The sequence below is a fragment of the Gekko japonicus genome, unplaced genomic scaffold (assembly GCF_001447785.1).
Source record: "Gekko japonicus isolate JY-2015 unplaced genomic scaffold, Gekko_japonicus_V1.1 scaffold1256, whole genome shotgun sequence".
NCBI lineage: Eukaryota > Metazoa > Chordata > Lepidosauria > Squamata > Gekkonidae > Gekko > Gekko japonicus.
The window spans coordinates 105,316-118,609 of NW_015169211.1; the positions used below are offsets into that span (position 1 = coordinate 105,316).

General features: G+C 49.2%; 1 protein-coding gene across 1 annotated transcript in view; it reads right to left on the reverse strand.

Annotated features, from left to right (window-relative positions):
- Positions 1–3,224: 3,224 nt before the first annotated feature.
- The window catches only part of LOC107114773 (chromosome unknown open reading frame, human C20orf194), a 146,045-nt gene continuing 135,975 nt past the window's right edge, over positions 3,225–13,294 (reverse strand). The window contains exons 34-36 of the mRNA XM_015416363.1: positions 8,671–8,736; positions 5,719–5,812; positions 3,225–3,522 (exon numbers count right to left, since the gene is read on the reverse strand). Of these exons, the coding sequence (XP_015271849.1) occupies positions 3,410–3,522; positions 5,719–5,812; positions 8,671–8,736 (273 nt within the window). The 3' untranslated portion in view covers positions 3,225–3,409. The remainder of the gene's footprint in view (positions 3,523–5,718; positions 5,813–8,670; positions 8,737–13,294) is intronic.

Sequence of the window (13,294 nt, forward strand, 5' to 3'; positions counted from 1 at the left end):
CCATCCAAGTCCTACGGAGTGCAACGGTAACTTAAACACCGGCGAACCGGGGAGTGGTGTGCTACGCAACCATCTCAAAACTATTTAAATCTTTAAGCTGCCCCACCTAATATTCTCAGATGGGAGCTCTTTTCCAAACAGGCATCATCTGCAGGCCCACTATGCTCAACAGGGGACGCACGTTATGTCGGCAAAAAGGCTTCCTACTTTTACGATCGGCTTGGAATCACAGACACGGTACTTGTGCCGGGAAAAGATAAGTCCTTATTTTAATAAAGCACCGCATGCTTACGAAGCCTCCAAGCTCAGCTGGAGAAATCCAGCCTTGTTCCTACCTTTGGGTGGGGAGGAGGGAGAAGAGGAGGAAAAATAAACTCTGTTCTTTGAGCATCCCGTTGATTGTACCCAATGAAGCACGGGCAGGAAGTGTCACCGGCTGGGGGTTTTCACCTCATTCTTCTCCCTGCAATTATTACTTCTGACACTGAGACCTCCCCCCAAAGAACCACATCAATGCACGCTGGGAGGCTGCAGCGAGGGGGAAGAAAGATCCCCGTCTGCTGGGACAAATCCATAATGTGTACCAAAGTGCAGCACACAGTTTTCAGCTGTATTGCTGGGATTCTGCTGGAATGGAAAGCGTTTAAGGAGCTGCGTTGAGCTGAAGACAGCGCGAGGCAGGCAGATGGGGCAGGTATTCCCAAATCCTTGTTTTAAACACTAACACTTTCATCCAAGAACCGTTAGAGAGTATGTGTTACTCCATTTCTTGAAGGGTCCTCAAAACAGCAGGCTGGTTGAAAAACACTCTCAACAGCGTCTGCGTTCCCCCTTCTGCGCTTAAGGAATACACATCCAAACCGCCATGCTGGAATACCTCTTGAGAGTATGTGTTCCCCCATTTCTCGCTTTAGGAACACCCTTCCAAACGACCATGCTGGATAAAGTTGACTCTCAAGAAAATACATGCGGGATAAAAAAGGCTCTCAAGTTAGTCTGTGTTTCCCCATTTCTTGCTTTAGGAACATTGTCCGAAACCACCATGCTGGTTAAAGTCGACTCTCAAGAGAGTACACGTTCCCCCATTTCTTGCTTTAGGGACACACATCCAAAGGACCATGGTGGATAAAGTCGACTCTGAAGAGAGTATGTGTTCCCCCATTTCTCGCTTTAGGAACACCCTTCCAAACCACCATGCTGGACAAAGATAACTCTCAAAAGAGTATGCATTTCCCCATTTCTTGCTTTAGAAATGGTCCTCCAAACCACCATGCTGGAATGGAGCTCCTGAGAGTTCACGTTCCCCCATTTCTTGCTTTGGAAACACTCTTCCAAGCAACCATGATGGTTAAAGACAACTCTCAAGAGAGTATGTGTTCCCCCATTTCTCGCTTTAGGAACACACATCCAAACCACAATGCTGGCTAAAGACAACTCTCAAGAGAGTACGCATTCCCCCATTTCTCACTTTAGGAACACTAGTCTAAACCACCATGTTGGCTAAAGATGACTCTCAAGAGAGTACGCATTCCCCCATTTCTCACTTTAGGAACACTAGTCTAAACCACCATGTTTGCTAAAGATGATTCTCAAGAGACTACATGTTCCCCCATTTCTCGCTTTAGGAACACTCGTCTAAACTACCATGTTGGCTAAAGATGACTCTCAAGAGAGTACGCGTTCCCCCATTTCTCGCTTTAGGAATGCTAGTCTAAAACACTATGTTGGCTAAAGATGACTCTCAAGAGAGTACGCGTTCCCCCATTTCTCGCTTAAGGAACGCTCGTTTAAACCACCATGTTTGCTAAAGATGACTCACAAGACAGTACGCATTCCCCCATTTCTTGCTTTAGGAATGCTCGTCTAAACCACCATGTTGGCTAAAGATGACTCTCAAGAGAGTACGCGTTCCCCCATTTCTCGCTTAAGGAACGCTCGTTTAAACCACCATGTTTGCTAAAGATGACTCACAAGACAGTACGCATTCCCCCATTTCTTGCTTTAGGAATGCTCGTCTAAACCACCATGTTGGCTAAAGATGACTCTCAAGAGAGTACGCGTTCCCACATTTCTCGCTTTAGGAACGCTCGTCTAAACCACCATGTTAGCTAAAGATGACTCTCAAGAGAGTACGCGTTCCCCCATTTCTCGCTTTAGGAACGCTCGTCTAAACCACCATGTTAGCTAAAGATGACTCTCAAGAGAGTACGCGTTCCCCCATTTCTCGCTTTAGGAACGCTCGTCTAAACCACCATGTTAGCTAAAGATGACTCTCAAGAGAGTACGCGTTCCCCCATTTCTCGCTTTAGGAACGCTCGTCTAAACCACCATGTTAGCTAAAGATGACTCTCAAGAGAGTACGCGTTCCCCCATTTCTCGCTTTAGGAACGCTCGTCTAAACCACCATGTTAGCTAAAGATGACTCTCAAGAGAGTACGCGTTCCCCCATTTCTCACTTTAGGAACGCTAATCTAAACCACCATGTTGGCTAAAAGTAACTCTCAAGAGAGTACGTGTTCCCCCTTTCTCGCTTTAGAAACGCTCGTCTAAACCACCATATTGGCTAAAGACTCTCAAGGTAGTCTGCGTTTTCCCCATTTCCCGTTTTTGGAACGCTCGTCTAAACCACCATGTTTGCTAAAGATGATTCTCAAGAGAGTACATGTTCCCCCATTTCTCGCTTTAGGAACGCTCATCTAAACCACCATGTTGGCTAAAGATGACTCTCAAGAGAGTACGCGTTCCCCCATTTCTCGCTTTAGGAACGCTCTCCCAAACCACCATGATGGCTAAAGACGACTCTCAAGGTAGTCTCCGTTTCCCCCGTTTCTCGCTTTAGGAACGCTCTTCTAAACCACCATGATGGCTAAAGACGACTCTCAAGGTAGTCTGCGTCCCCCCATTTCTCGATTTAGGAACACTCTTCTAAACCACTGTGGTAGATAGGAGCGCTCAACAGAGTTATATGTTCCTTCATTTGAAACACCACATATACCTTGCTTCACGCATGCTGACAAGCAAGAGCTTAGTCCTGGCTGCTCTCCCCATGCAGGGATACAACAAGGCATAATTTGAAGCTTCACTACATAGGACATACAATTTTGCCAGTTACTAAACCAAAGCAAATATAACCAAAAACACATTTCCATCCCTAGCCAAAGCAAGAATCCTGGGTCTCAGAATTCATCAATATGGAAATGCAGTAACACAGAGATGCTGTCGGAACAGTTGATAGATCACTTTAAAAAGGCCACCCTTACATGTCTGGAGCTTAAGTGTTTGTACAATGGTTGGAAATGGGTTGTCTGCTTTTCCATAAATTTTTTTGTTGTTGTTAACGAGCAAGGATAAAGACATTTCTTGGTCATCAACCATTGGTTCAGTGTTTCCCCACTGACGGGTGATTCATTTAGGTCTTCTGCTCAAAAAGGTCGTGATATTCCAGTTCCTCCAGCTCTCGGTTGTACTTCTCGATCTCGCGATTTGCCTCCTCCAAGTAGTCGTTCATGAACTGGTCCATCACTGACGAGAAATGCGATAAGGAAAAGAAATCGTTGTGACTTCCCCAGTGAAGAATAGGTGGAACTGCAACCAAGGAACTTTGGGTGACCCACGGTATCTAGGTATCGGGGTGGAAAATCCCCACCCCACATATTTAAAATAAGGCCCACTGGGAAATGCAAGCTTTATTGAAGCAAAGATGAAGTCCGGAAGAGCACATGTGCTTCAGATCCCATGAGTTGGATCCACGTGTTACCTATTCTGTTAAATAGTACCCCAAAACTCCAAAGAAGAGTCAGTTTTGTGTAGTGGTTAGGACTCTAATCTGGGAAAATCAGGTTTGATTCCTCATTCCTCCATATGCAGCTGCTGGTGTGACCTTGGGTCAGTCACAGCTCTCTTGGAGCTGTTCTCTCAAGAGCAATCCTTGAAAGAACTCTCTCAGCCCCACCGACCTCACAGGGTGTCTGTTGTGGGGAGGGGAAGGAGACTGTAACCCACTCAGAGTCCTTTGGGCAGTGAAGGGCGGGGTATAAACCCAATCTCTTCTTCATCTTGAACCATCCTAGCAGAGCAGCCTGTGTATTCCACACACACACAACAATAAATCCCTTCCCCCGAAGTTTTCCTCCCCACTCACAGACTTGTTTGTTTGTTACTTTTGGAAGGCCTGCTTAGTGTCTTCCTTGATGCTTTCGTAAGCGGTCCTACAAAGTGACCATTTCGGCAACCGTTAGAAGATCCTTCCTGTTTAAAAGGGAGACGTCTTTAAATTGCACTCAGAGAGACCGTTTGCGCAACATGAATACTCAGGGGAGTGACTGGTTAATGAACTGGTTTTATGGTACCTGGCCAGTCACGCCCACCTGACTTCTGGCTGAGCTCCTGCAAAGACCTTGGCATCGTTTTGGGCCCCGTGACCCCTTCCCCATTCTGCAGTCGTCCTTCTGCTCTACCTTCTGCAGTTCAACAGCCCTATAGCTCTCTGGCTCCCCTGGAGTTGCTCTGCACATTTAAATCCCATGACTGGATTTCCTGGGGATTCATCTGAACTTGGAGAGCGACCCCACCATTTAGGGCAGGGGTGTCAAACATGCAGCCCGGGGGCCGGATGAGGCCCCCGGAGGGCTTCTCTCAGGCCCGCAGTGGAACTGGCTGTCTTCTGCTTCTTCTCCCAGTCCTGCGGCTGTTGCGTCATTGTAGGTTTGCAGCTTACAGATACACACCTGACCAGCATACTCAAGGTTGCGACAGCACAGATGTTTTGATGCAATAATTCAGAGCGAGAGGTGTCAGTCATCAGACACTGTTAAATAAGCAAAATATTGCAAGAGTGCTAATGTTTTAGGCATGTTTTAAAGTAAAAAAAACCCATCCTTTGTGTTTGTGTCCTTTATAACGTTTATATCTCCGCTACCTGGTATTACATTTTATGACACACATGGCCCGGCCCAACAAGGTCTCATTTATGTCAGATCCAGCCCTCGTAACGAATAAGTTCGATACCCCTGATTTAGGGGCTATCCCTTATATACTGTGACACCTATCAATGCACAAGGGTAGAGACGCTCACAGGGGGACTCTTAAAGTGCACCCCCCGCACTTGAACCCTAACCCTACATGCAGGAGTCGTTTCGTAGAAAAAGAGCTAGGGGAACTCATTAGCATAGCTCATTAGCATATGCCACACCCCCTGACATCACCGGAAGTGTGTCATGAGGCCACACACCCCTGACATCACCGGAAGTGTGTCATAAGGCCACACCCACCACTCAGTCTTGGTCTTAAAGGTTAGTCTTAAAGGTGCTATTTGTTAGTCTTAAAGGTGCTATTTGAACTCTTGGACTATTTTGCAGCAACAGACTAACACAGCTACCTCGGGGAAGCTCCTGGATGGGGCTGGGAGTCCTTGCAGAGGCCACGTGGAGTGGCCTCGGCCAGGCAGAGGGGGAGGACGCCAACTTACCCTCCTGCTTCTTCCTCCTTCTGCAACAGAATGAGGCTGGAAGAAGGGGGTGGCCGGAAGAAGGGGCGGGGCTTTGTCGTGTGCCCCGCCCCCTGCACCTCACCCGGGGGAACTGCGATCCCCCGCGATTCCCCTGAAATGACCTCTGCCTACAGGGGCTGTGCCATTTACAGGTAACATGCTCAAAGGACGGACGCCTCCGGAGACTCCTGAAACAATGCAATGGGCTCTAAAAAAATACGAAAGGATACGTGGGTGATAATCCATTTTGTCGCCAAAGAAATTCACAAACTGAGTCCCATTGTAGAAGTAACCAGCTGGAAGTGGATCCAAGTGACGCTTCACCTGCACGCAGAGGAAGAAATGGGTTGCTTAGCACCAAAGGTTCCCAACACGAATGTATTCATGTTTCAGGTACTGAAGGGAAGAGGGAAAAGAGCTGTCGTGGTTAGAGTTTTGGACTAGGAGCAGGGAGACCCGGGTTCAGAAAAGGGGATGACACAGACTAAGGGAGGACAAGTCTGTCAAGTCTAGCCATGGCGGCTGATGGAAATCTCCATATTCAGAAGCACTAAGCCTCTGAATCCCAGAACCAGGAGGCAACATCAGGGGAAGGCCTTGGCCTCTCTGCCCTGTGGCTGTCCCTCCAGAGGAAGTGCTTGGCCCCTGTGTGAGGCAGGAGGCTGGACGGACTATTGGTCTGATCCAGCAGGGCTCTCCTTATGTTCTGATCAGGGGAAGGCCTCACCCTCTCTGCCCTTTTGTTGGCCCTCCAGAGGAACTGGTTGGCCACTATGTGAGACAGGACCCTGGACTAGATGGACCACTGGTCTGATCCAGCAGGGCTCTTCCAATGTTATTGTGAAGCCCTCAGCCTCTCTGCCCTGTTGTTGGCCCTCCAGAGGAACTGGTTGGCCACTATGTGAGACGGGATGCTGGAATAGATGGACCAGTGGTCTGATCCAGCAGGGTTCTTCTGATGTTCTTATGAAGGTCTCGGTCTCTCTGCCCTGTTGCTGGCCCTCCAGAGGAACTGGTTGGCCACTGGGTGGGACAGGATGCTGGACTAAATAGGCCACTGGTCTGATCCAGCAGGGCTCTTCTGATGTTCTAATGAAGGCCTCGGCCTCTCTGCCCTGTTGTTGGCCCTCCAGAGGAACTGGTTGGCCCCTGTGTGAGACAGGATGCTGGTCTAGATGGACCCTAATTGATCTGATCCAGCAGGGCTCTTCTGAGGTTCTTATCAGGGGAAGGCCTCGGTCTCTCTGCCCTGTTGCTGGCCCTCCAGAGGAACTGGTTGGCCACTGGGTGGGACAGGATGCTGGACTAGATAGGCCACTGGTCTGATCCAGCAGGGCTCTTCTGATGTTCTAATGAAGGCCTCGGCCTCTCTGCCCTGTTGTTGGCCCTCCAGAGGAACTGGTTGGCCCCTGTGTGAGACAGGATGCTGGTCTAGATGGACCCTAATTGATCTGATCCAGCAGGGCTCTTCTGAGGTTCTTATCAGGGGAAGGCCTCGGGCTCTCTGTTCTGTTGTTGGCCCTCCAGAGGAATTGGTTGGCCCCTGTGTGAGACAGGATGCTGGTCTAGATGGACCCTAATTGATCTGATCCAGCAGGGCTCTTCTGAGGTTCTTATCAGGGGAAGGCCTCGGGCTCTCTGTTCTGTTGTTGGCCCTCCAGAGGAATTGGTTGGCCCCTGTGTGAGACAGGATGCTGGTCTAGATGGACCCTCATTGATCTGATCCAGCAGGGCTCTCCTGAGGTTCTTATCGGGGGAAGGCCTCGGCCTCCCTGCCCTGTTGTTGGCCCTCCAGAGGAACTGGCTGGCCCCTGTGTGAGACGGGATGCTGGACTAGATGGGCCACTGGTCTGACCCAGCAGGGCTCTTCTGTTCTTATGCCTTCCCTCTAGGCGTTCTGGTTCCGCTGCCCCCCCCCCCGGCCCCGAATTACCATACACAGAAGGGCAGGAATAATTCCCTTTGTTCCCAACACCCTTTTGTGTCGACGGAGCCCTCACAATGAATATAAATATTAAAACGTGAAAGCCATTATCTGCCTCAATCATTTTAATTTTCGTTCATTTGATCCAGACTTCAAGGTGCTTTGGGCTTTTTATTTTTAAATCAAAGAGTGTGATTCCCCCCCCTCCCCCCCCGTGAAATGGCTTTTATCAGAACGGCTTGAATACCAAATTTTAATAAGCCAGCGTGGAGAAATAATGAATACTGTTTAAAATAGAGATGTCGAGGGAAAGGAAGGATCGAAGGACTTTATCGCGGGGAGAGAAACCGCGAGCTACACTCTGCCGTGGGATTTGGTGTCCATGCTGACGGAACGCTTGGGAATCTTCCACTCTCTTTCGTTTCCAAATTTCTCTTGGGGCCCCAGCATCAACAGACCGAGGGAGGCTCTTCTGTGCAAATCAGTGTGTGGATCTGGAGTAGAGAGCCTACAGGTAGTAGGGAGCTAGTATATTGTTCAAAAATGTTTCCTTACACGCATAGTAACGTCGGGAAGATCCCTGTGCTGGGGTGGCAACCAGTGTTCCCTCTAAGATGAGTGAATGTGAGCTAGCTCACAGTTTTTTAGCCTCTGGCTCACACGTTTTCGCCTTAGCTCAGGAAGGAGGGGCTCCAGAGCAAACTGATTGGTGCAGTAAGGGCAACCGCAACTGTTGTTGTTGTTCAGTCACACAGTCGAGCCCAACTCCTCGCAACCTTGGACTGCAAGGAGATCAAATCAGTCCATCCTAAAAGAAATCAACCCTGACTGTTCCCTGGAAGGCCAGATAATGAAACTGAAGCTCAAATACTTTGGCCACCCAATGAGAAGGGAGCACTCACTGGAGAAGAAGACCCTGATGCTGGGCAAGATTGAAGGTCAAAGAAGACGGGGATGGTAAAGGATGAGATGGTTAGACAGTGTCATCGATGCAACGAACAGGAAATTGAGCAAACTTCAGAGGACGGTGGAAGACCGGAATGCCTGGCGTGATCTTGTCCATGGGGTCATGAAGAGTCGGACTCGACTGTGCGACTGAACAACAAAAGTACGTGAAACACCTTTGCCTCTGGATTGAAACTGGAGCTCACGGATCGAGGAAGGCCGCCCGCTCTTGTCCTGTCATTCGTCAGCCCTGTTTACTGAGCAGAGAGAGATGGATCCCCTGACTGATCGCCCTCAGATGGCTTCTACTCACGTGAATGCTCTTGATCTCCTGCAGAGTCAGCATGCCTCGGGTTTTCAGGGCTTTCCTCTGCGGCTTCTGTTTGGGGATTGAAATACCGTTTTAGTGCAATGGACATGACACCGAGGTACAGTCAAGGCAAAGAACCAGAACGAGGCAGAGCCTCAGAGAAACTGGGCATTGCAAAGGTGGAGGAGGAGATTGGATTTATACCCTGCCCCTCACTACCCAAAGGAATCTCAGAGCGGCTGACAAACTCCTTTCCCTTCCCCTCCCTGCAACAGACACCCTGTGAGGTAAAAGAAGAAGAGGAGATGGGATTTATACCCCGCGCTTCACTGCCCAAGGGAGTCTCAGAGCGGCTGACAAACTCCTTTCCCTTCCCCTCCCCACCACAGACACCCTGTGAGGTAAAAGAAGAAAAGATTGGATTTATACCCCGCCCTTCACTGCCCAAGGGAGTCTCAGAGCAGCTTACAAACTCCTTTCCCTTCCCCTCCCCACCACAGACACCCTGTGAGGTAGAAGAAGAAGAGATTGGATTTATACCACGACCTTCACTACCCAAAGGCGTCTCAGAGCGGCTCATGAACTCCTTTCCCTTCCCCTCCCCACAACAGACACCCGGTGAGGCAGGTGCGGTTGAGAGAGCTCTGACAGGAACTGCTCTTTCTCAAGAACTGCTGTGCCAGATCTATGGCTTGCCCAAGGTCATCCAGCAGGTGAAAGTGGAGGAGTGGGGAATCAAACCGGGCTCTCCCAGATTAGAGTCCGCACACTGAACCACTACACCAAACTGGCTGTCTTGGGGGAAGGGCAAGGAAAAAACTCTGTTCCCGACCGGCCTTCTGGCCTCTTCCTTCTCCAGCCTTTGTCCGACTCTGCCTCCCTGTACGTACGGAAAGCCTTCCCCACCATCGCCAACTGCATCCGTGCAGCCTATTGATTTAGAATCCTCTGCGCTGCCAAAAAATAAAGAGCACAGCCTTATGAGTCACATTCCTGGTCTATGGGAAAGATAAAAATTCCACAACAGCTCTCAAATTGGGCATCGGGGGTCTGGAAATTCCGCCAAATGAAACAGGAGTCTCAGAGGCACCTTTAAGACGAACAACATTTATTCTGACGTGACTCAGAGCTCACTTCATCGAATGCATTTATACTAAAAGCTGCAAACAGAGAGGCAGGGGTGCTACGAAGAGTTGCGTTTACGCTCCCCCCCCGGTAATTTCTCAGTTTTCTGTCCTTTGCAGCATTTAGTAACACTTCAGATGCACAAGGACCTTCACCGTGGGATAGACGGTAAGCTGCAGCAGCCCTTCTATGGCTGGTTCCACCTTCTGCGACAGCTATTTTGTGACCACGCTGTGTCAAACGTCCAAAGGAGAGGAGGAGGCGGAAGATGAGGAAGAGGTTGGATTTATACCCCGCCCTTCACTTGGGAGTCTCAAAGCAGCTCACAAACTCCTTTCCCTTCCCCTCCCCACAACAGACACCCGGTGAGGCAGGTGGGGCTGAGAGAGCTCTTGACAGAACTGCCCTTGAGAGAACAGCTCTTGTCAGAACTACGGCTTGCCCAAGGTCACACCAGCAGCTGCAAGTGGAGGAGTGGGGAATCAAACCCGGCTCGCCCAGATTAGAGTACACACACTTTACCACTACAGCAAACTGGCTCTCAAAGGTGCCTGCAGGCTCAAAAAGGCTGGGGATTCTGGCTTTAAATCTTATGCTGGAACAAAGCTTAAGAACATCAGAAGAGCCCTGCTAGATCAGACCAGTGGTCCACCTAGTCCAGCATCCTGTCTCACACAGTGGCCTTCCTCTGAGAAGAACGTAAGAAGATCCCTCCTGAATTAGACCAGTGGTCCACCTAGTCAAACATCCTGTCTCACACAGTGGCCTTCCCGAGAAGAACGTAAGAAGAGCCCTCCTGAATTAGACCAGTGGTCCACCTAGTCAAACATCCTGTCTCACACAGTGGCCTTCCCCTGAGAAGAACGTAAGAAGAGCCCTCCTGAATTAGACCAGTGGTCCACCTAGTCAAACATCCTGTCTTACACAGGGACCAACCAGTTCCACTGGACGGCCAACAACAGAGCAGAGAGGCTGAGGTCTTCTCCTGATGTTGCCTCCTGGTTCTGGGAGTCAGAGATTTAGTGCCTCTGGATGTGGAGGTTCCCCTCGGCCACCATGGCTAGTAGCCACTGACAGACTTCTCCTCCATGAATCTATCTAATTCCCTTTGAAAGCTGTGTATTCCTGTGGCCATCACGACATCCTCTGGCAGTGAATTCCACATTTTCATCACTCTCTGTGTAAAGTAGTATTTCCTTTTGTCCATCCCAAACCTACTGCCCATCGGTTTCATTGGATGCCCTCAAGTTCTGGTCTTTTGGGAGAGGGAGAAAAAGTCCCCTTTGTCAACTCTCTCCACCCCATGCATAATTTTGTAAACCTCTCTCATGTGTCGTCCCCCCCCGGGGGGTAATCTCTTTTCTAAACAGAAAAGCCCCAGACTCTTCCGCCTTTCCTCCTAGGGAAGGCACTCCAACCATCTCATCATCTTGGTTGCCCTCCTCTGTACCTTTTCCAGGTTTGTCTTTAAGGTGCCACAAGCCTGTTTTTGTTGCTTACAGACCAACACGGCAACTAGTTGAAAATTCAGCCAGAATTCCTCAGAAGAGCAGTTTTTAATACAAGATAGCAACAAACAAGGTTATCTCTTGAAAGGCATGAATAGGTACACACAGAGGGGTCTCGCCCTGCCTTTGTGGGCACATATGCAGATGGCATCAGCTGAAAGCAGAGCCAGAAACACTATCCTCAAACAAAGGTGGTCAATATGCCATTATTAAAATCTGGTTTCGGTAGGCAGTATCACGGAGAGAATCTTGCATTGCTGATATGCGTGCAAGCTTCCTGGAGAAGTAACCCTCAATACAATTTTATTGTCAGCAGAACTAGCTGATAATACTTCAACTTATCTGGGGTCAACCCAGCTCTTTTTGTTTTGCTTTTTAGCCATCAAGTTGCGGCTGACTTACAATGACCTCCTATGGTTTTCAGGGCGAGAAACAGAGGTGGTTTGCCATTCGCTGCCTCTGTGTAGCAACTCTGGACTTCCCTGGTTGTCTCCCATCCAAGTGTTGACTAGGGACGCGCATTCGGCTAAGCCGAACCGAATAAATACCCGACAAACAACTTACCGGTATTTTTCAGGTACTTATTCAGCCGAATCAAATTCTCCAATTTGATTCAGCAAACCAATAAGGTCATCCCGAATAAAAGCCGATATTATTCGGCTTTTATTCGGGTGCATTCCCCTTACTGGAGCGGCTGGACATTTAAATCTAACAGCCGATAAGCTGTCCATAGCCACCCAAGACTTCACCAGTAGTCTCCCATCCAGATACCAACCAGGGCTGACTGAGATCTGACTAGCCTGGGCCAACTCAGGTCTACCCATGACTTATTAACAAGATAACAGTCTTTTGTCCAAGTCATATCAACATTAGTAGATGTCTGCTCCCCGCAAAAAACTGCCCTGTCACCTAGCAATCTCCATTTCAGTACAATACAGAATTAAAGCTCCCTGCACCTGAGATTTAAAGGACAGAAGACCAGCCGTGGTTCACAGCACAGAAACAGGGGCAGAATGTTATTGACACAAAATAGATCTCAAAATGATCCCGAGCAGTCTGGAACTTATGGAAATGTGCCGAGTCCTAGACATCAACACCATAAATCACTCATTCGGCTTCGGAAATCCTTACTGCTGAAGGAACTGGCTGACCACCTTCAGAATCAGCCAGGCCCCTTTCACGGTATTGACAGCTTGCAGCCTGGTTGGCTCACGGCAGCCCTCCTAGAACATCTCCAATAAACTGCACAGCGTGACACTGGCAACGATTGAATCTGTTCTGCACTTTGTCCCTCACGGATGCAAATGCAACAAGGAGAAACTTCAGCTCTCCTGGAAGTCCTGCTACTGTCAGGTGCGCCTCTTGTTCCTCCCACCCCCCGAACACACACACACACTGCATGATCTGGCATTATTTATTTCAGGGATCCCCAACCTTTTTTTTTTAAGCTTACAGGAATCTACGGGATTCTGATATAGTGTGGTGGGCGGCATCACAAAATGGCTGCCACCGGAGGAGGAGCCATCCACAAAATGGATGCCACAGCCTACCGCAGTGAAGATCCTTGTGCTGCGGTGGCAGTGGCTGCCAAAGCAATTTAAAAAAAAAAATCTGCACAACCAACCAAATCTCCACTGGCCAACCTTGCTGGGCAAAAGCCCCACCCACTTTCTAAAAAAACACTGGGCAGGCACCAGAAAAGGTGTTGGTGGGCACCGTGTTGTGGACCCATTTTACTGTAACACGCACAACTGAAAATTCCACTAGGTACTAATGCCCCGCCAACATCTGTGGATGCCTGCCAGATTTCCATCAAGATAGATCAAGATAGGTGGCCGTGTTCGTCTGTCAGCAGCAGTAGAAAAGAGCAAGAGTCCAGTAAGCACCTTAAAGACTAGCAAAATTTGTGGCAGGGTGGGAGCTTTCGTTGGGAGAGCCAGTTTGGTGTAGTGGTTAAGTGTGCGGACTCTAATCTGGGAGAACCGGGTTTGATT